The sequence below is a fragment of the Hemiscyllium ocellatum genome, chromosome 13 (genome assembly GCF_020745735.1).
Source record: "Hemiscyllium ocellatum isolate sHemOce1 chromosome 13, sHemOce1.pat.X.cur, whole genome shotgun sequence".
Classification (NCBI taxonomy): Eukaryota; Metazoa; Chordata; class Chondrichthyes; order Orectolobiformes; family Hemiscylliidae; genus Hemiscyllium; species Hemiscyllium ocellatum.
The window spans coordinates 55640168-55661785 of record NC_083413.1 but is presented as its reverse complement, the minus strand read 5'-3'; the positions used below and the strand labels follow the sequence as shown (position 1 = coordinate 55661785).

Sequence of the window (21618 nt, the reverse complement as noted above, 5' to 3'; positions counted from 1 at the left end):
AGTTGGGAAAAGGAGTAAGTCAGGGCAGTCGGGAACAAATTAGAGAACAAGGTAGGACTGATAAGTTAAATTGCATTTATTTCAATGCAATAGGCCTAACAGGTAAGGCAGATGAACCATGGTTGGGAACATGTGACTGGAGTATCATAGCAATTATAGAATGTGGCTCAGGGATGGATCAACTGGCAATGTAATATTACAGGGTATAGATGCTGTAGGAAAGATTGGGGGGGGGGGGGGCAAGAGAGGAGGGGGAGTGGCATTTTTGATTAGGGATACACTACGGCTCTATTTAGGGAGAATATTCTTGGAAATATGTCCAGGCAAGTTATTTGAGTGGAACTGAGAAATAAGAAAAAGATGATTAATTTATTAGGATTGTAATATAGACTCCCAAATTGTCAGCAGGAAATTGAGAAACAAATTTGTTAATAGATCTCAATTATCTATAAGAGCAATAGGGTGGTTACGGTAGGGCAGATGGAGTTTAATTTAGATAAAGGTGAAGTACTGAATTTTATAAAGGCAAATCAGGGCAGGACCTATACACTTAATGGTAAGGTGCTGGGGAGTGTTGCTGAACAAAGAGACCTTGGCGTGCAGGTTCATATTTCCTTGAAGGTGGAGTCACAGATAGATAGGATAGTGAGGAAAGCGTTTGGTGTGCTTTACTTTATTGGTCAATACATTGAATATAGCAGTTAGGAGGTCATATTGTGGCTGTACAGGACATTGGTTAGGTTGTTATTGGAATAATGCATTCAATTCTGGTCCCCCGTTATAGGATGTTGTAAAACTTGAAAGGGTTCAGAGAAAAAAAAAATTACAATGATGTTACCAGGGTTGGTCAGTTTGAGCTACAGAGAGGCTGAATAGACTGGGGCTATTTTCTCTGGAGCGTCGGAGGCTGAGGGGTGACCTTATACAGGTTTATAAATCATGATGGGTATGGATAGGATACTAGACAAGGTCTTTTCCTCAGGGTCAGGGAATCTAAAACTGGAGGACAAATGTTTATGGTGAGAGAGAAAAGATTTAAAAGGGGAAAGATTTAAAAGGGGCAACCTTTTCACACAGAGGGTGGTGCGTGTATGGAATGAGCTGCCAGAGGAAGTGGTGTAGGCTGGTACAATTACAACATTAAAAGGCATCTGGATGGGTAGAATGAAAATGAAGGATCTAGAGGGCCATGCATCAAATGCTGGCAAATGGAACTAGGTTTATTTAGGATATCTGGTCAGCATGGACGAGTTGGACCGAAGGGTCTGTTTCCGTGCTGAATACCTCTATGACTCTGTGACTATAATTTGGACTGAGCCCACATAGTAGGATTCAACCAAGGTCAGTTCTTCCTATTTTCTTTCTCCCCATTTAATGCGAATTAGTTTTGAAAGTGCTGAATATAGCTTAAAAAAAGTTGAGTCGAAAATCAACCAATTGTGTAGCAGAGGATATATTCATTTCCAATTTGTTCCAGCAAGGTGATATACCAGGAGAATGTGTCAAGGACTGACTGGGAGAGGGTGGTGGAAGAATGTGTGAAATTTGATGGAACACCTATGAAGCTGTCCAACCAGAAGTAGCAATTCTGTTACACAGAAGGGAAGCACAAGGAAAGAAGATATTTTAATTTTTCACTCAGGGACTTAAAATCAATCAATCACCTCTGAGAAATAATTGCAGAAAACATGAATTTGTGCAAGTGGAGTAATGACATACCTTCAATTAAAATAATCATTCTCTTTATCTCCACAAATATCTGTCACAGAAATGATTCCTTCGGTTCAAAATTAGAAATCCATATTTTTATTTTATTGTTTGCACAATACAACTGCTTGCCCACATTTTCAGTAGTTTGACACTTTCTGATGTTTATCATCACAGTGTTTTACATATAGTTAGTATTTATACATAATCATTTCACCAATTCTATCTAGCCACTAACTTTTGTAATGTAATTCATGTCCTGGAATTAAGTACTGTACAATTTAAGCATACAAAAGATGATACTTTGTTGCCCAGTACGAAACTAAGACAATATGGTTTCTTTACATCCAAAACACCATGTTAGATTCATTACTTGCAGTCTGTACTGTCTCCTAGAGACAAATATAGAGCCATGCAGGTCTTCAGAACCTAAAACAAGAAATTATTGTATATTTTAACCATATTTATCCAAGACTCCATGTTCAGATTCATTAAACAAAAGTACTTTTTAAACAATAAATAAAATTGGATTTAAAATAAGGCAACAATATCAACAAAATTAGAACAAGTTGATAAAAATATAGGAAGACCCAACTGTTCTTCTATTCAGAAGCCTCTGGGCTTAGGATATTATATTTTCAGCCATGAAAATGCACTGACTAATGCACCCTTGATGTTAAATGTATTCTCTTTGTCATGCAGTATGTCCATCCCCAAATCCAATTAATGTATGATGTTACAAATCAGAATGCTTTGATTTAGGACAGAAGTTTTAAAATTATTATGCTGGCATCCCATCTCACAGTGGCAATAAACAAGGAAAATAACCCATTTTTATTATTTTGAATCTGTTTTATTCACACATTCTTTATGTTAAAGGACATAATATGGCATAAGTGTGTGTGAAGTCTAAATCCCATCCTATCATAGAATGGTGTACAATTTGAGTTGATATTCATTTATCGTCTGTTCGTTGGGAAGCAGTTTGAAAAGTATAGGGGAAACTTAGATTTTTACTGCCTATGCACTATCTGAGTGGAGCTTAGAAATAAAATGTAGATGGAGTGGAACATATGTCCATGAGGGCAGACACCAGTTTTACAAAGAATTAGGCAGTCTCTGTTATCGGCATGCAACCATCCCTGCCTGATTTTCTTCCCTGCACTCTATCCTAGTAATGCTTATCACGCATAGGTGAAGACAAATCGCTATGCCTATATCACGTGACAAGATCTGAATGAATTTAGATTTCAAGAATAAGGGTGCAGCACATACTGTTTGGAAAGAAATTGGATAACATATCTGATGGAATATGCTCTATAAAATTGTGGAAAGATTTGAGTCTGTGAAGATTGAAATGTAAAAATGAACGCATACATATCCTAATGTGATACTGTATGTGTCATATAATACTTTTTAAACATTGTACAGACACTGTGTTTCAGCATGTAATAATGTAAATACAATGCACTGTGCAAATGGTGAATCTGGTTATATACCAATTTTTTTACCATCTGCTATTTTCACAGATTAAGGAGAATTTACTCAGCCACTAATCACACTAAAGGAACACCACATAGCTGTGTATCAACAGACACAAATGGTACTTAAAGTAGGGAGCAGTGCAAATTGATACAATTCAGAAAATGTGACTCTAATGAGGATGTGCAAAGACAACATCCGGGTAAGGAATTGGTAATGATATTGACAGGTCAATTGATTCAGACCTAGCATGTTGCATGTTCCTGCTGAACTCAAGTAGGTTTGCTTTCAAGTGGTGGCCACTGGAGCAGAAGCAAATGCGCAAAATTTTAACTCAGTCAAAACTCATCTCCTCACTAAGTTAAAATTGTGCCCACTGAGTTGCTATTGTCTTCCTGAATGACATTAGAATGGTGTTTGATATTGCGAGCAGGATATCCAATACCGAGATAGCAACATCAAAGCAGATGTTTAGCTCTTCAAGGTTTTCACACAGAAGAATAATTGTTAAAAGCTGTACTGTTGCTACCGAGGCTTTGAGCTTCCAGTTGTAACTTGCAGTAACTTTGGCTTCAAATTACTTGGAGATTAGTGACTGGCACTGGGGAGAGGTTTCCACTATCATATGCCCTGATCAGACATCAGTCACAATCTCCCAGGTGAATCTGACTTTCCTCAGGCTTTGTTTCTGTACCATATGACGTAGCTGTGAAACATTGCCTTGGGCAATTACTATAAATCTTGAACTTTCCAGATGACATCCCATAGTTTCTCTTAATAATCCTTTCTTTACCATGATATACCAAGTATAGGTTACTACATTAATGCTTTTAGTAAGAACACTCAGAAAATAATCAATGCTCTTACTCTGTAACACTCTGATCTCAAATTTCTGGATGCTAGAGAGCTCACAGCGAACAGTTGGGTGTCAGATTCTGATTATGTTAGAATTTTGCAACAGAAGAGTAATCCTTCTGATTTCCCACCTGAAAACCCCATAGGATTTTGGAGGTATCACAGCTGGTCACTTTAACTCCAGTTGAAGTAGTGTATTTAAAAAATGTGTTTTGGCCAATTTAGGCCTTTCCAAGGAATGTGCTGTACCTTGGAAAGATAGATCAAATTGGATCATTACCTTTGCCAGTTTAGACATCAATGATTCCTCTCAGCTGTGCAATAAAAACAATATTCACAGGTTGCTGGCTAGATAAGTATTTTTTTGCCAATAACTACCCCTGAGAATGTGATGATGAGCTAATCTTTGAATTCCTGCAATCCATATTTTGTAGCAACACCATCAGTGCTGTTAGGAAGGGAATGCTGGATATTGACCTAGGAAACAGTAATTTGGTTTCAATCAGGATGGTGTGTAACTTCCTCATAGAAAACCTACAGTGCGGAAACAGGCCATTTGGCCCAACAACTCCACACTGACCCTCTGAAGAGCCACCCAAACCCATTCCCCTATCCTGTTGTTCCAGATTTACCCCTGACTAATGCACCTAACCTACAAATCACTGAACACTATGGGCAATTTAGTATGCTAATTCACCTAACCTGCACATCTTTGGATTTTTGGAGGAAACCAGAGCAGACACGGGGAGAATGTGCAAACTCCACATAGACAGTTGCCTGAGGCTTGAATTGAACCCAGATCCCTGGCACTGTGAGGCAGCAGTGCTGGCCACTGAGCCACTATGCCACCCCATGGGAGGGAATTTACAGGAGGTGTTGTTCCCATGCATCAGCTGCCCTTGTCCATAGAGGTAGTAGAAATCACAGGTTTGGAAGCTGCTCTGGAAGGAACCTTGGTGAGTTGTTGTAGTGCCTCTTATGGCACACACTGCTTCCAGTGTATATTGGCAGTGAAAGGAGTAAATATTTAAATTGGTGGATGGGGTGCCAATCAAACTCAGGCTGTTTATCGTGGGTAGTGTTGAGCTTCCCAGGTGTTGTTAGAGTTACACTGCCCAGTCAAGTGGAGAGAATTCCATCACATTTCTAATCTATGCTTTGGATGGTGGCCAGGCATTGGGGAGTTAGCAGGTGAGTTACTACCTGCAAAACTCCCTCTGATCAGTTCTTGTAGCCATTTACTTGGCCAATCCTGTTCAGTTTCTTGTCAATGGTAATTCACTAGTTGTTGATAAAGGGGGATTCAATAATGGTAATACCTAGAAATATCAAAGGGAGATGGTTAGATTTGCTTTTGTTGGAGATGGTAATTGCCTGACAGGTGCGTGACATCTGTATTATTTATCACTTATCGGCCGAAGCCTGAACGTTGTCCAGATCTCGCTGCATTTGCACAAAAAGGGCTGCAATATTTAAGGAGTTGAGAATAGTACTGGACATTGTTCAATCATCAGTGAACATCTCCATTTCTGAGTTTTTGGTGGAAGGAAAGTCTTTGATGAAACAGCTAAAGATGGTTGGGCCTAGAGACTACCCTGAGGAATTCCTATAGGAATGTCCTGAGACTGAGGTGATAGACCCTCAACAGCCAGAATCACCTTCCCGTGTGATAGATTTGATTACAATTCGTGGAAGGCTTTCCCCCTGATTTCCAATGACGTTAGTTTTCTGAGAACTCCTTGATGCCACACTCTCTCACCTGACTTCTTGAGCTTCATTCTTCATTCATTTTTGGATCATAGCTGAAATGTGGTCAGGAACTAAGGACCTTGATAAAACCCAAACTGAACATTGCTAAACACACCTCATCAATTTGCTAATGATTATATCTATATTCTAATAGGACAGCAATTTACTGGATTGATTACTCTTCTGTTTTTTTGTGCACGGGACAAAGCTGGACAATTGTCCCGTTTCAGGTAAATGCCAGTGCTATAGCTGTACTGGGAACAGCTTGCTTAGGGGTGCAGATATTTCTGCAGCACAAGTCTTCTGTACTACTCTGGAATGTTGTCAGGCCCCATAACCTTTATTATGTACAGTGCCTTTAGCACATCATATCCTCCCCTGAATTTCAGAAATAGTCTCGAAAATTGAGCAAGGACAAACAGAGAGTCTTCTCCTCTTGCATTGGTGCCTCAGAAATTTCCTGACAATCTTGTCCATTATCATTGCCCACATCAGATCTATCGTTGGTAAAATAATCATCTTTGAAATAATCACTGTAGCTAGATAATGGTGCTCATTACCTCTGTGAGCCCTAAACAAGTTCATCTCGAATTTCTCTCTGCCTTTGAAAGCAATTCTAATTACACAGATGGGTGGGAATGCTGAGGCCATGGATAATAAATCAACTGTTACTTTTCATGCACGTCTGCTTTTTCATCCTTGTTCATAAACAAATAAATTCCCAAAGTCTATTTGCATAACAATACTTCATACTTTTAGAAGACTTCCAATATTGTATGTTACAATTCCTACATTCTCCTACACTCCTATGAACAGATGTAAAAATGATTTATTTGGGAATTGTTAAAAATCAATTGCACAATTAGAATTAATTCAGCCAACATTTTTAGAACAGCGGACCAAAAGCGACATATTGCTTCACTGTACAATCTTCAAAGTTTAGTTTTGTTAAGCTTACTGAACGAGTTTGTGGGCAAAGCTGGACAAGTCCACTCATCATACATCCATTTCAGCATTCAAATTTTATGCATACTACAAGCTACTATGTGATACGAATGTTACATCTACTTTAATGTAAATTTAATAATGATTATGTATTTTAATTTTGCATCTTAAGATGGATCATTTAGTATTAAATTAGGAGGAAGAACTACTAATTTTAATAAAAATATAACCAAGACATTAAGCAATTATTCATATTCACATCTACTTTTTACCTGAAGAGGTGAATGAAAAATAGCCCTATTATTACTATTGTTTTTGAGTAGAGCTATTTCATTGATGACTTCTAAACACAATCCTTAAACCTTGAAAATTGCTGCAATGAATAGATAACCGCATTTTGATTCCGAGTTCATTCAGCCAGTATTAGGAATGCACAATTTCTGTTTATCTTAAATTAGTCTTTTAATAGCAAAACCAAGCTGATTGAATAGAGGCTCTACTTTGTAATTTAATATAATGTATATCATGTATCATTATCACGTATATCATTATTGTAAGGTGTAAGACATTGAGCATTAAGAAAATAATTGATTAATGATTCTCTTCCTTCCTTGCATTTATAGTATAAACCTACATATCTATGCTACTCAAAATGTGACCACCATATTACTTTACTAAGAAAGTTCATGTTCTTTTGAGGTAGCAGAAAACTGAACTGTTTCCTCATTATTCATCAGTATACTGTTGTTTTAACCAAGATTTTGTACCTAGATACCTTTGTACTTAAGACGGCATCAGGAATTGTGACTTTATACACTTTTCACCGTACTCCTGTACTTGAGTACACATGATGATAAAACTCATTCTAATTCTAATACTCAATACTTGTTTTATACATTTGTACTCTATCATAATTAGCACTGGCTAAGATACCTCCTGTCGAGATATATGTTTGTTTTGCTTAATTTAAAGTATACGATTCTGACATAATAATCAGTAGATGATAATGTAAGAATTTAAAACTTGGGATAAATATTCTGTGGACCATTGATAAATAAAGTAGTCAGTTTAATTGTTATGTATTCTTGTTCTCATTAAATCTTACATTGTTTATTTTGATATTTTTCTTGCCTTGAAGTTATTAAATCAACATGTCAAGTTTGATATTTGTTCAATGTCTGTTAGGTTGATTTTTTTCAGTGGAATATTTGATACCTGTAAAATAATTTATGGCAGATTGATTCTGAAGTTTTGATTAGATTCCCTACAGTGTGGAAACAGGATCCTTTGGCCCCACAAGTCTACACTGACCCTTTGACTAATGCACCTAATATTATGGGCAATTTAGCATGGCCAATTCACCTGATCTGCGGACTGTGGGAGGAACTGGAGCATTCAGAGGCAACCCACAAAGACACGGAGAGAACATACAAATTTCACACAGACAGTCACTGTGGAATTGAACTTGGGACCCGAGTGCTGTGAGGCAGCAGTGCTAACCACTAAGCCACCGTGCCAAGTTGCTGAGTAACTACTTTGTCTCACCACTGACTGCGTAGATATAGCAATGAAACCAATTTCTTGTTCATATAAAATTAGTCCCTTAGCCCTAACAGTAAAGTGGGATGCAAATCTGAATCCTAATTTAACTTTTCACTGACTATTTACTAGTTACATCTTGTGAAGTGGAATGCACCATCTGCATACAACAAAGTTGACTTTCACCAGAGAATAAGATTACAAGAGTTGACTAGCACAATGCCGTGCTCTTTATAGTCTATGTCCTACATACAGCTAAGAAAAATTGGATTGGATCTGATCCATTCCAAATTTGCCACTTTGGCAAACATGCTAATGAAAAGTAGAATTGTGATTGACAATGATTTGTGAGTCTTACTGAGAAAAAGAAATCTTTAGTTTAAAATGTGAGGTCGGTATGGCTGATCACGGATAAATCACTAATGTCTGAGAAAGCCACTTCAAAAATTTATAGTGTAAAGATAGGCAGAGCACACATGGGGGTAATTTTGACTTTTTCCAAAAGTGCAAAAGGGGTAATGTCAAATTGGCTGCAAATTTTACGTCTTCCATTATATTAACTTCTGTTAATTGAAAATCATTACTGTAGACTGTAGAAAATGCTTGAATTTGGTAACTGTGTAGCCAGGATTTAGTTGGCACAATGTATACAGACTTTTTTTTAACCCAGAAGCTATTGACCATTATCAGCTGATCATAAAGCAGCAAGAGGAAGACCACTGAGAAGTTAAACCAACCTATCATCCTAGCGATAGAAAAGATTCAGTAACTCCGTGTCTGTGCCAGGAGAAAACTATAAAGAGGGCAACTCCAAATAACTAAATCTTTGTTACATGTCAACTGTTCATATGCTATGTGCCTAAGAATTTATGCTGTAAATTATGCACATTTACTTTCCTTTTCATATTCTTTAAAATAATTCTTCTTTTGTTGGTGTTAGTTAAATTTATTCACATTTTTTCAATTTGATGAATGTCTGCTCAGTAGCTGTTTTACTGATTATGAAAACCACTGAATCAGCAACAGGGATCCTGAATGTTAATTAGTTTTTGCTTTATTGCTTAAATTGGCTATTCTTTATAAAACTGTTGATCACAATTAGTTTAGTATTGTAGCATAAGATTTGCACTGTGCATTGTATTACATATAATAGAAATATTAGAAGAGATTTGAAAATGATTATAGGTAAAAAGGATGATATTTTGACCTCAGTCAGTTAAAATGAATGTGCAGCTAATTGATTTGTCCAATTCTACAAGCCGTCTAGCACTGACCATTCGGATGTAAATATCATGACCTTTACTATTATTATCACACACATTGCTAACATTTGCACAGCATTACTTGAAGAACCTTGCCCCCGTGCTCAATGTCATTCACTGGTCTTCTGTCTTACTGTTGTTTCTGAATTTTACCACCATTACAGTTATGTTATCAGGACATCCTCTGTAGAAAGACTGCAGAACAATGCTCTTTGCACCGAAGTGTGGCTCGTCAAGACGTTCTTTGATGAATCTCACAGCTTCTTCATTGCTGAAAGCATCCCAGAGACCATCTGAGGCCAATATCATGAACTGTGGTTGTAGTTTATCCAGGTCAAAAGACAGAATATCAGGGTCAGAGATTACGACTTTGAGGTTTTTAAGAGGGTAATCTCCCAAAGAACGAGACATTGCCAAAATTCCTTGGACCCTCCATGAACCATTGAAACTTATGAAACCACCTATAATAAAATAAAGCATGTGTATACTTAAAATGCGTGTTTCTATATTGTGATAAAATATTTTTCCATTGTATACCGTATACACCATGTAAAAGTCGAATTTTTTAGATTGTTTTAAAGTTAAATTTATGGGGTCAACTATAACATGGATACTACATTTGAGAGGCTGAAATTCATGCTACAGTCCAAATACTGAATCATTAGCAGAAGCCCAATTGTCCATGTTTCCAATGCATAATAACTTGTAGCCTTCCTTCTGTCGATTTCTGATTACAAGCTGGTGAAACTGTAATATCTTATCTTCTAGTTCAGCAGGCAGTTTTTGTGCAGTGTTAGTTCTCTGCCAAAGTATTAAGTCAAGCCTTCTCATGGACCTTGAGCATCATCCCACACTTGCCTTAATATCTGAAACTCCAGCCTTCTTTGATTCATTTCATGCATGGATTCAGAAAGCTTTACGACAATTATATTTTCCATTTTGATGATTTTCAAGTACCCCTTCGGCAACATTTTTCTTCAAAGTTGGCTACTTGCAAAGTTTACCTGTGTTTAGCATTCAAAACTCCTCATTTTAGCATTGTCTGAAGTTGGTTTGATTTCTTGTTCAGTCTCTCACGATTCTCTGAAACACAACATTCTCTTGCTGCTACACAGTTATTTGTTTGTCTTCTCTGCAACTTCAATAACTTTCAGTTTAAATGCTACTATATACTTTTTGTTTTTTTCTGTAAGGCATTTTTACATAAAATGATGGAGAAATTTCAAAATCTCAACTAGGTATTCCATGAGGTTTGTTGTCACCTGACTCTGACTTGATGCATCTTAAACTTTCATGTCAAATTGGTGTGAAATGTACCTAATACCACAAAAAGATTCATTTCCTCATCGTAACACTTACGTACAGGATAATATCTTAACTCATAAATATTCATCTGTTATCTGTGAAGAATTAGGGTCAACCTTTACATGAGATATATGGAAAATTCCAGATTTTTTTGGCCAGAAATAGGCGGTCAACTTTGATATGAGATCGACTTTTACTCGAGTATATACGGTAATAGGAATGCATTTGTACTTTTCTTATTGTACCATGGAATCATGGATCAGAACCTAATGTTGATATCTATTGATTAATAAAATCACAGGATAAAAATAAAGCTCTTATTTTAACACACTTAAAATTTCAGTTACACTACATAAATGATTGCAGTCACTTAATTCAGTCACAATTTTGGTTTCTGTGTAGATGTATAATGCTTACCATGTGTGTTAGGAACATAGAAACAGGAATAGGCCATTTAGCCGCTTAAGCCTCTTGTTCCATTGAATGACCTCATGGCTGAGCTGTGACCAAGCTCCATGTATCTATTTCTGTTATATCCCTTAGGGTAACAAAAGTCTATCAATCTCAGAATTAGAATTAACAACTGACATTGCATCAACTGCAGATTATGGATGGAAGTCCCAATTTTCTACAACATTATTGTGGAAGCGATCCCTAATTATACTCTTGAAATATCCTAGGGTATACACAATATGGTACTATAGTCTGAAATGCGCAACCTAAAAGGCTGGAGGAAACTAATTCAATAATAACTTCCAAGAGGTAGTTGGGAAATGCTGGAAGGGGAAACATTGTATAGCAATGGAGAAGGGGCAGAGGAGTTAATTTAATTGGATAGTTCTTTACAGGAGCAAGATGGTCTTAAAGACCTGTTTCTGAGCTGGTCCTAGACCTGGACTCTTAATTAACAGAAACAGTTTCTACCTATTGGTTCTGTTTATTCCCCTTAATATCTTGAACATTTGATAAATTGCCCTTTAACCTTATAAATTCCAGGGAATGGTCGAAGATATTTAAACTCTCTTACTAATCAACCAGTTACGCTGATTTCAAATAATTTGTTGATGAATTGATGCAATAAGGAACACAAAATAAATTATAAATAAATTTATTTTGTGTTATTGAATTCAGTTATTGAACAGGTTGAAAGTGCACAACTCATTACAAGATGCAAATATGCAAGCAGCCATATTGGTAAAGGCCAAAAAAGTCATTGTGCAGTGCCTAAGTTTCAGCATTATAATAGACTTTGATTATTCACAAACAATGGGTTTAATGCTTATCTTAGGACCCCACTGTAAGATTTGTCTGCCCAGGTCTGCATGCAATGATCAAACAGTCCTTAAATGTACAGACAAAATACAGCTCAGAAACAAGTCTTGAAGGCCATTTCACTCTTGGAAAGAGCAATCCAATTAAGTAACTCTTCTGCCCCTTCCCCATTGCTCTGCAAATATTCCTCTTGCAGTATTTTTCAGTTGCTTCCTAGAAGTTATTATTGTATTAGCTCCATCCCTCGCCTTTTAGATTGTGCATTCCAGAATTTAGCAACATATTGTGGAAAAGAATTTCTCCTTATCTTACCTGTGGTTGTGATACATTAAACCTGTGTATAATGGTTATTGACCCTTTTGTTATTGGAAAGTGTTTCCCTTTATGGTATTAAAATCTTTCTTAATTTTGAAAATATTTATTACATCTCCCAAAACTCTCTCTGCTCTAAGCAGAGCTACCCAAGCTTTCCTTTTCACTTTATGTAACTGAAGTCCCACATTTCCTAATATGTCCTCTCCACCTTCTCTAAAGTTTTGACATCCTTATTAAAGTGTGCTGCACAGAAATAATAAATCACTGGGTAGGTCCCAGTTGTGCTATCAAGAATTAGCAGTAGGTTCCTGCTTTGTATTCCACTTCTCTCTTTATTAAGTCAAAGACCCCATATATTTTTCATTAGCCTCCGCTGTTTGTTGTGCATTTAAATTATTAAGGTTTTAAGATGTAATTACCTGAACTCATGATACTTTCAGCTCTTCCTCCCCCAATATTATTGCCCTCCTTGATTGTCACGGCTACATCTCCCTTAGCCACTATTTTCTTCCTAAGTTAATTTCTCCCCTTCCTGGTCCTTCATAGGAACAGGAGTGGGCTAATGCCTGCTCTGCCATTCTGTATCATGGCTGATTATCCACCTCAATGCCATTTTCCCATGGTATTCCCATTTCCCCTGATATCATTATAAACAGAAATCTAACAACTGTTTTGAACTTAATGACTGAATGACAGCCATCCAGGGTAGAGAAATCACTGTCACCCCGAGTACCTAATTTTGGCCATGGATGACTTCCCTTTTATTTTGAGACTGTCTCCTGATTCTGAACACCACAATCATGGTAAACATCCTTTCTGAAATTACTCTAATCTCTTCAAGAATTTTGCAAGTTTCTTTGCAATTGCGTCATATTCTTTTAAACTCAAGAAAGACAAGACAGGTCCAGTCTCCTCAATTTCTCTTCATAGGGCTGTCCCACAAACTCATCATTATGTTGAACTTGCTCTGCCCTCCCTCTTTGGCAACTATATCTTTTCACAGGCAAGAGGACCAGTATCATACACAATACACTAGGTATGGCCTAACTAGTGTTCTATACAACTGAGGCAAGATTTCTTTGATTCTATATTGAAATCTTCTTGTGATGAAAGCTAACAGGTATTTGTCTTCTCAATCACTTGATGCACTAGCATGTTAGTTTTCAGTAACTTATAAACAAAGATACCTAGGTTCCTTTGGACATTGTCACCTTCTAATCTCTCACCTTTGAAGAAATACTCTGCATCTCTGTTTCTCTTACCTTCACTTACCAATTATTGACATAACACTAGCCCAAGTGAATTGTACTTGACTGAGTGACCTGTCTGTGACTCATCATAGCTTGCCACTTCAATGGTCATGAGACCTAAGGCCCAATATTGGATCTGACTAGGTTGTATTACTCAAGAGCAGGGATTAACTCATGGTAACATGAAAATGCCAACAGTAACACACAACATCCCAGCTAAACAGCAGCAAAAGTGATAATGGGAATGCATCCTATGATATTTTGCACCAATTTTAGCTTATTGAAAACAGTAAATGAGTTTTTCCCTTTCCCATTACCTGCTCTTTTTATCCGTTTTCTTTCCTTCAACTGGTAAGGTTTATGGTCATGTGAAAGGGGAACAGCATTCCCCTCTTTGTCACACAGTACACCACGAGAATCTCCAACATTTGCAACAGTTAGCTCTTTGTCCGACAGCAATGCAATCAGACATGTTGTGCCTGTAAACAAAATACAGATGTTATTATTGAAAGTAAATGAAGCAAATCTAGCTGTTTTGATGTTATAGATTTCTACCATCTGTAATAAAAATAGCTGCAATATTCAACATTTTAATTATGTTTTTGGGCAATGGAGAATATAAAACAATTAAACTTTTCAATGATAATGTGTCTTTAGAAACAGTTAGAACTGGGTAAAACATAGCGTCAGATCTGTGACTGAGTCAATAACATTGCACACCAAATACTAATATGATTGCGCTATTTCTAAGATTTTAAAGTTTTATTGCCAACAGAACACTAAAAGCTATAATTATTGGAAGGGATAGATGTAATCTTTGCTCAAAGAAGAGATTCATGTACTCTGTCAAGAGTATAAAAACAAAGATACAATAGCCAGAAAGACTTACATTTCATTGGAATTAAAATATACTTGACTATTTAATTTCAGTTTTCATAAAGCAGTAGTTTGCTGAGCAAATACTAATTAATAGCATTTTTGTCATCCTTTAAGTAACTTTACTTATTTGAAGTAGCAGTATTATTTCAAAAAGCAATTAATAAACTCATGATTAAAGTTTATTTTGAATTTTTCCATTTGGTACATTGAAACTGATCTTATGCATGATTATTTGGTCATAGGAAATTAGGTACGTTAAATACTGCTTTCTTATTAATATGCACAATGCACAGAAACACCTGAACAACAGTAATTGAAATACTTTATTGGTGTCTAGTAAAACCTTAAATAATACAGTATACCACAATTCTTGTATCAAATAATATACTTCATACTCCATTTCAATTCTTTTGGAATCTCCAGTTCATTTCAAATAGTGTTTGCCTGATTATTTTTAAAAATCACACAACACCAGGTTATAGTCCAACAGGTTTGTTTGGAAGCACATTTGGTACTTCCACATAAACCTGTTGGACTATAAACTGGGGTTGTGTGATTTTTAACTTTGTCCACTACAATCCAACACTAGCTCCTCCACATAAAGATTATTTTTAGGAAATTTTCTTTTATGATTAGTATAACTTGAAAAGGTCTGTTAGCCTGAAACCGTTAGTTGGAAAAATGCTAGAATCCGTTCTAAAATATTTAATAGCAGAGCATTTGATAAACAGCGAAAGGATCAGACTGAGTCAGTATGGTTTTATGATAGGAAAATCATACATAACAAATTTTCCAAGAATGTACCTAGTAGAGTTGATAAGGGGGAGCCAGTGGATGTGGTTTACTTGAACTTTCAGAAAGCTTTTGATGAAGTCCAACATAAGGGATTATGTAAAATAAAAGCAAATGGGATTGGGATAGTGTATAGACCTGGATAGAGAACTGTTTGGTAGACTGGAAAAAAGGAGTAAGAACAAATGGATCTCTTCCTAAGTGGCAGCCAGTGATTAACAGGGATCAGTGCTTGGACCCTAGCTATTCACAATATTTATTAATGATTTAGTTGAGGGAACTAAATATAATATCTTCACATTGTAGATGATACAAAGTTAGGTAGAAAGGTGAACTGTGAGTAGGGTACAGAGATGTTTCAGTGTGACTTGGCCAATCTAAGTTGTTCCATATTATCCAGGGATGTGCAGGTTTCATGGAATAGCCATTGTACCTGCAGAGTTATAAGAATAGAATGGGGGAGTTGGGTCTCAGGCGATGTTCTTCAGAGGGATGGTGCAGACTTGATGGGCTGAATGGCTTCTATCTGCGCAGCAGTGATTCAACAATTCTATGATTTGAGTATAGGAGCAGGGCTATCTTGCGACTGTGTGTAGGGCCTTGAGAAGACCATACCTTGAGCATCCTGTACAATTTTGGTCTTCTTATTTGGGGAAACATGTTCTAGCTGTAGAGGGGGCACATCAAAGCTTTACCAGACTGATTCCTGCGATGGCAGGACTGATGTGTGAAGAAAGCCTAGGTGGTTAGTACAATATTCACTACAATTTAGAAGAATAAGGGGGCGTCTCAGATGCATATAAAATTCCACCAAGACTGGACAGAATAAATAAAGGAAGGAGGTCTCTGATGACCAGGGAGTGCAGAACCAGGGATGATAGTTTAAGGATGTGGTGTTGATTATTTTGGACTGAGATGAGAAATGTCTTCACCCAGGGAGTAGTAAATCAGCATCATTCTTTGTCACAGTAAATGGTTGAGCCCAAAACATAGGAGGTTTTCAAGGAGTTAGATTTAATTCTTAGAGCTAAAGAAATCAAAAGGAGAAAGCAGAAACAGGACATGGCGTTGGATGTTAAGCTATGATCACCTTGAATGGCAGAGCATCTTGAAAGGTCAAATGGGCTAATCCTGATCCTCCTCTCTATGTTTCTGTGTCAGAATTATTGATACATGCATGTACTGTGCAAAAACTAGTAAATCAAAATATACTGATATTGGGGCAGATTTTCTTTTAGTACAATTTGAGAATAATTAATCACTTGAATTAGGCAGATAAATCTGTCACTTATAAGAAAACCGCTCAGTTTTCTGCCATTCATTTAAACAGACAGAAAATTGGACATTCTTGTAATAGACATAGCAAAGGAGATCCTCGATGTCCAAATTTCCTCAAAGTATTCTGTTGAAATATTTTATGGGAAGAAAAAATAAGAGAAACAATCTGCTCTATTATATGTAAGAGCACTGTGGCAGTCTGACAATGTAGTAATAGCTATATAACTAATGTATGGTCTATCAGAACACATAGTATGATTGACTAAGAGGTGAATACAGACTTCTGTACTGTTTGCTGTAACTTACCCAAACTTACGAAATGACCAAATTTTATGTTCTTGAATGTTTTGCAAGACCAAAAGACTGTTCAAAGTAAATGATCTGAGTGCTGCAAGTTTCTTTCACAAATAAGACAGGCTTTGGGCTGGAATGTTTCCAATGACTCAAAGAAAAACATGAATATCTCCAGGTTTGGCCTAGAGACCTAGGATTGACTTAGTGAACAATTGGTTTAAAAAAAACAATTCTGGCTGGAATGGAAAAATTAATGCAAGGTGGATACCATAAGGGCTGGCTTACCCCATGGGGTAGGCAAAGAACTCAACATAAAATTAAACCTTTTGTAGCAAGAGGAATCTTTATGGGCAATAAGATCCTATCAACATAGCACCTAGGTCAATCCCAGAACAAAGTAAAATTAAGATTTTAAAAGGACAATTAAGACAATTGGGGTTGCAATCAGAAGGTAACTCAGTCAGTTGCAGTTAGATTTTATTGTCAAGTACATGAGTACTGTGAGAAGTCCACAACATCATCATTCACGGTGCCATCATAGGTATGAAGAAACCGAGGTACAAACCTTTAGGTACAAAGTAAAAAAAACCCCAAAATTAAAAGTTAACCATTCTAGTCCCTCTTAATATAAAGTAGAAATTAAAGAAATAAAGTACAAAGTTCAACAGTCTTTCCTAAGTGCTTAGACATGCTGAGCGCACATTCTCTACAAAGGCTCGATCTCCTCTACTTTGGCCTGCTCTCTGGGAGATCTTAGGCAGCCTGTTCTCTCAGCTGTCACAGTTGTCATGAGAACCTCCCACATCACTGAGCTGAGCTCACTCTTCCCTCATTAGGCTCAACCTTCAACAGTCAAAATCATGACCCAGCCCCCCAGCTGCTGCTACGCAATGAGTATAATTCTGCCTACCACCATAGTCCCCATTTCGGGCTCCCCACTGCTACCATGCTCCAGATCTGACAAAGCCACACTGTCATTGCCAGTGCTCCTTCCAAGACCAAGCTCTCTCCAGATGGTAAATTCGATCTCCCCCGCATTCAGTACCACTGCAGATACTGGGGGATCGCTCTTGAACTGCACAGGTTTATGTGTAATCTGGAATTATAATAGAGAAGTTCTACTGGATGCTTAATTATAACTTCATGTTGATTTTTAGGTAAAACAGAACTTGTAGCATACTGGTCTGAAAGAGTTAATATTTAATTTAATGCTGTAAGCATTGCACACTATGTCCATGTCACAGTTTGTGATCAGAGAAAAGGAGTTGATCAGAGACAGACCTAAGCTTAGTACGTTCCTAACAGTTTCTGCCGTAATTAAAGCAGGCCTCATGCAATCCGTAAGCAGTTGCAGTAATACAATTATTATTGTATTGGTTTGTAGTATATTATTAATATTCAGGAAATTTTATTCCAAAAGGAATTTTATTTCCAGAAGGAAAAACAGATTTTAATTATCAGTTTGGTGCAGTTTTTTTTAAACAAAGATCAGAAAGTCAGTTTGAACAATGAACCAGTCAGTTTATGCAAAACAAAAGCATGCGACTTAAGTTAAAAGTCTCAATCAGCTACCTGGGGAATTAATTGCTGAATGTTTACACAGTTGAGTTTCAATGATACAGAAACAGATGGTCAGGGGCCACTACTAAGTTAAGCTCAGAAGAAGAGAACTTATCCTTACAGAAGGGCAGTTGTTTAACTTGTGGCTCAACGCTGTGAGGCTTTTCTCATTTCTAGAAGTTTCCAGTCTGCGAGGGTTTAGGTTATAGATGTTTCTAGGCTCTGAGATTTGGTAAAAATCTCACATTGCTTCAACAGTTAGAGGAAATTTGACTTTCAGGGTGACTAGGGATGGGCAATATATGTTGGCAGCCAGCAAATCCATGTCCGTGAGTGCATCGAAAAAGGCTGGACAGTGTCATGTGAATAAGAAATTCAAATGTTAAGATCGGAGTGATATTTCAATGAGATTGAGTGACTATGAAGGATATTGCTGGGTAAATGGTTGAATCTAAGTGTTGCTTATGTTAAGATCTTTCTGAATTGTCATATTGCTTGTTTTCTTTGGATAATAAACTTGTGCTATTTGATGAAAACAACATTGGCATCCTCAGGTAAATATGTTCAGTGACTGACCAACATGGTACCCACACTGCAGACATTAAACATAAGATCCATGAAGCTAAATTTGACTCTGGGATCTGTCTTGTCCAGTTTTCCATTGGGTGAATCCAGCAATTACTTAATTAATCATCTCAACATGCAAGTTGAGAGACATGACTTAGGATAAAATAAAGCCCGAATTCATATGAAACTAGATTATTGAAGGTATTATTGATGAATCTTAGTCAGAATTATTACAGTCCAAAGAAGACCTAACTCTAGATAAAGCTATTCAGTTCGTGAGTGAAGACAAAGTCCGGAAGCAAAACTGATCATTCCTAGGAGGAGAAGGTATACATGGTACAGGAGATCAATAGGATCTATTCATTTCTAAAGGTACTAAAATAACAAAATACATACGAAATAAGCTAAAGCACTGGGTAGGACAGACCACAGAGATTAAAAGTCCATGCTAGTACTGTGGAGCAAAGATACCTCACAGGCATGTGCAGTACCTGGCATTTAAAACCAAGTGCTTTATTGTAAGCAAGCAAGTTACTTTCAGAAACTGTGCCAAAACAGGTCACAGCCAGTGAAAGCCAATGACTGAAGAATTATACACATGCACAGATCAATGGGATAGATCAGTAGAAGACAAGCCTCAAAATTTTCCTGGATTGATCAAGATCAATCATTTTGGCATGCAGGCTTTTATATCATTGGATGTTTGTGAATTTCAAGTTACACACAGGAGCAAATGCCACTGTATTATCTGATAGACAGCCTTGACTGAGAAAACATTACTTACAGCTGACTGAAGTTTGACTATGTGGTCCCAGTGGTATATTTATCAAAAAATACAATCAACTTTCCAACATAAAGTGCCTCACAGCGCCAGGGACCTGGGTTCAATTCCCGCCTCAGGCGACTGACTGTGTGGAGTTTGCACGTTCTCCCTGTGTCTGTGTGGGTTTCCTCCGGGTGCTCCGGTTTCCTCCCACAGTCCAAAGATGTGTGGGTCAGGTAAATTGGCCATGCTAAATTGCCCGTAGTGTTAGGTAAGGGGTATATGTAGGGGTATGGGAGGGTTGCGCTTCGGCGGGTCGGTGTGGACTTGTTGGGCCGATGGGCCTGTTTCCACACTGTAAGTAATCTAATCTAATAAGACATAGAAAATATTCGAAAGCCGATATGTGCTTTATAATCAAGAACTTTCACCCTTAAATAAGAAAGGCATGGATTCACATAAATCTCATTCAAAGTCAGAAGAGTTTAAATGACAACAGGTGAAGGAGAGATGTTAGTGTGCTCTATAATTCATGGTAGAACCTAAACAGAAAGCAAAACTCCATGAGGTTAGTTATGATTAATGAAATCTTATTTAATACTCTTACTTTCTCAGCTAAAGGCACTTCTGCACAGCTGTGTTCCTGAAAGGAAATCTGCCTTATAGAGCAAAGCATACCATTTTGTTCAGTTAGCTAACTTGGCAATTAGTTCTTATGACATTTATATGAGAATGCAGATTTCCTTTAATAACAGAAAAAAAATTACATTACCTGAAGGAAAAAATTAAGAAAAACTATGTAAAAGACAGTTGACAAGATCTAAATCACAATATAAAACATACCGTTGGATTTCCCTAAAATGTAGTTGGGTCAATTTTGGGGAGTTCTATGGAGGTTTTCTCTCCATGAGCTGTAGCAAGTTTTCCTGTGCAACTTCATACTGCTCACCTCATTAAGTATGCATTATGCCTCTGCGGCAATGCTTTTGTGCTAACTTGTGCTCTCTCACGGTGGATGTGCTCACTGTTGCCTGACCTTCTTGGTCTCTTGCTGCAGGAACCATATTTAAAGCCAACCTGTATACCAGTTCAACACTGCAAGCCAGGAATAGCCCTTCAGTTGCAATGTGCGAAGTTACCCCAAAAATGGCTGAGAGGCAAATTAGTGAAAGGGACCTGCATATGGAGTGTGTTGTGGACAAGAAGACTTGTCCTCCTTCCTCAGGACGTTCAAAGACCACAGTACTCCAGCCTAGGTTGTCACTGGGTCAGTGCACTGTCCATGATCCAGAGGAATGGCTTGAAATGCCACAAGGTTACTGGCCTTTTGCGCTCTGCAAAGGTAAGTGCCGTTATCTTCTTTCTGCTACCTCATACTCAGTCTAACTCTGCCACAGCACTGACATCTCACCATAGCTCATGACCTACTCTTCCACTGTTGTAAGCAGTGGTTTCCCTCAATCACTCTCATAGCCTTCCTATCCGCTGTGCTTTCTATTCAGCCACTTTTCCTCCCAGCACCAACACTATGCCAGCCTCTTTCATCTCACTCGTTCTTCCCTTTGTCTCACTGCAGGAGAAATCATTCCTACAATAGGACTGAGAGGGCCATGATATCTGATGGAGTGCTCAACATTCCTTTGTCTAGTGGGCCACTAGACAGAGACCACTCCATCCTAAGGTGATGCCAGTCCTCCAGGTCCCAGAAACCAAGTAAAGTTCATTGCCAAGTATTGCACTGCTCTTCCATTACCACTTCTGTCAATGCCCAATCTTCTTCCTAATTTTCCAACTCTTTCCCCCC

The 21618-nt window shown here is 37.5% G+C and overlaps 1 protein-coding gene across 2 annotated transcripts in view; it reads right to left on the bottom strand.

Moving 5' to 3' along the window:
• Positions 1–1790: 1790 nt before the first annotated feature.
• The window catches only part of ppm1lb (protein phosphatase, Mg2+/Mn2+ dependent, 1Lb), a 169570-nt gene continuing 149742 nt past the window's right edge, over positions 1791–21618 (bottom strand). Inside the window, exons 3-5 of one of the 2 annotated variants that reach the window (XM_060834848.1) lie at positions 13999–14160; positions 9622–10000; positions 1791–2136 (exon numbers count right to left, since the gene is read on the bottom strand). In XM_060834848.1, coding sequence (XP_060690831.1) covers positions 9654–10000; positions 13999–14160 — 509 coding nt within the window. In that variant the 3' untranslated portion in view covers positions 1791–2136; positions 9622–9653. Of the gene's footprint in view, positions 10001–13998; positions 14161–21618 lie in introns of both variants that reach the window. The other variant, XM_060834847.1, reaches the window with a different exon arrangement.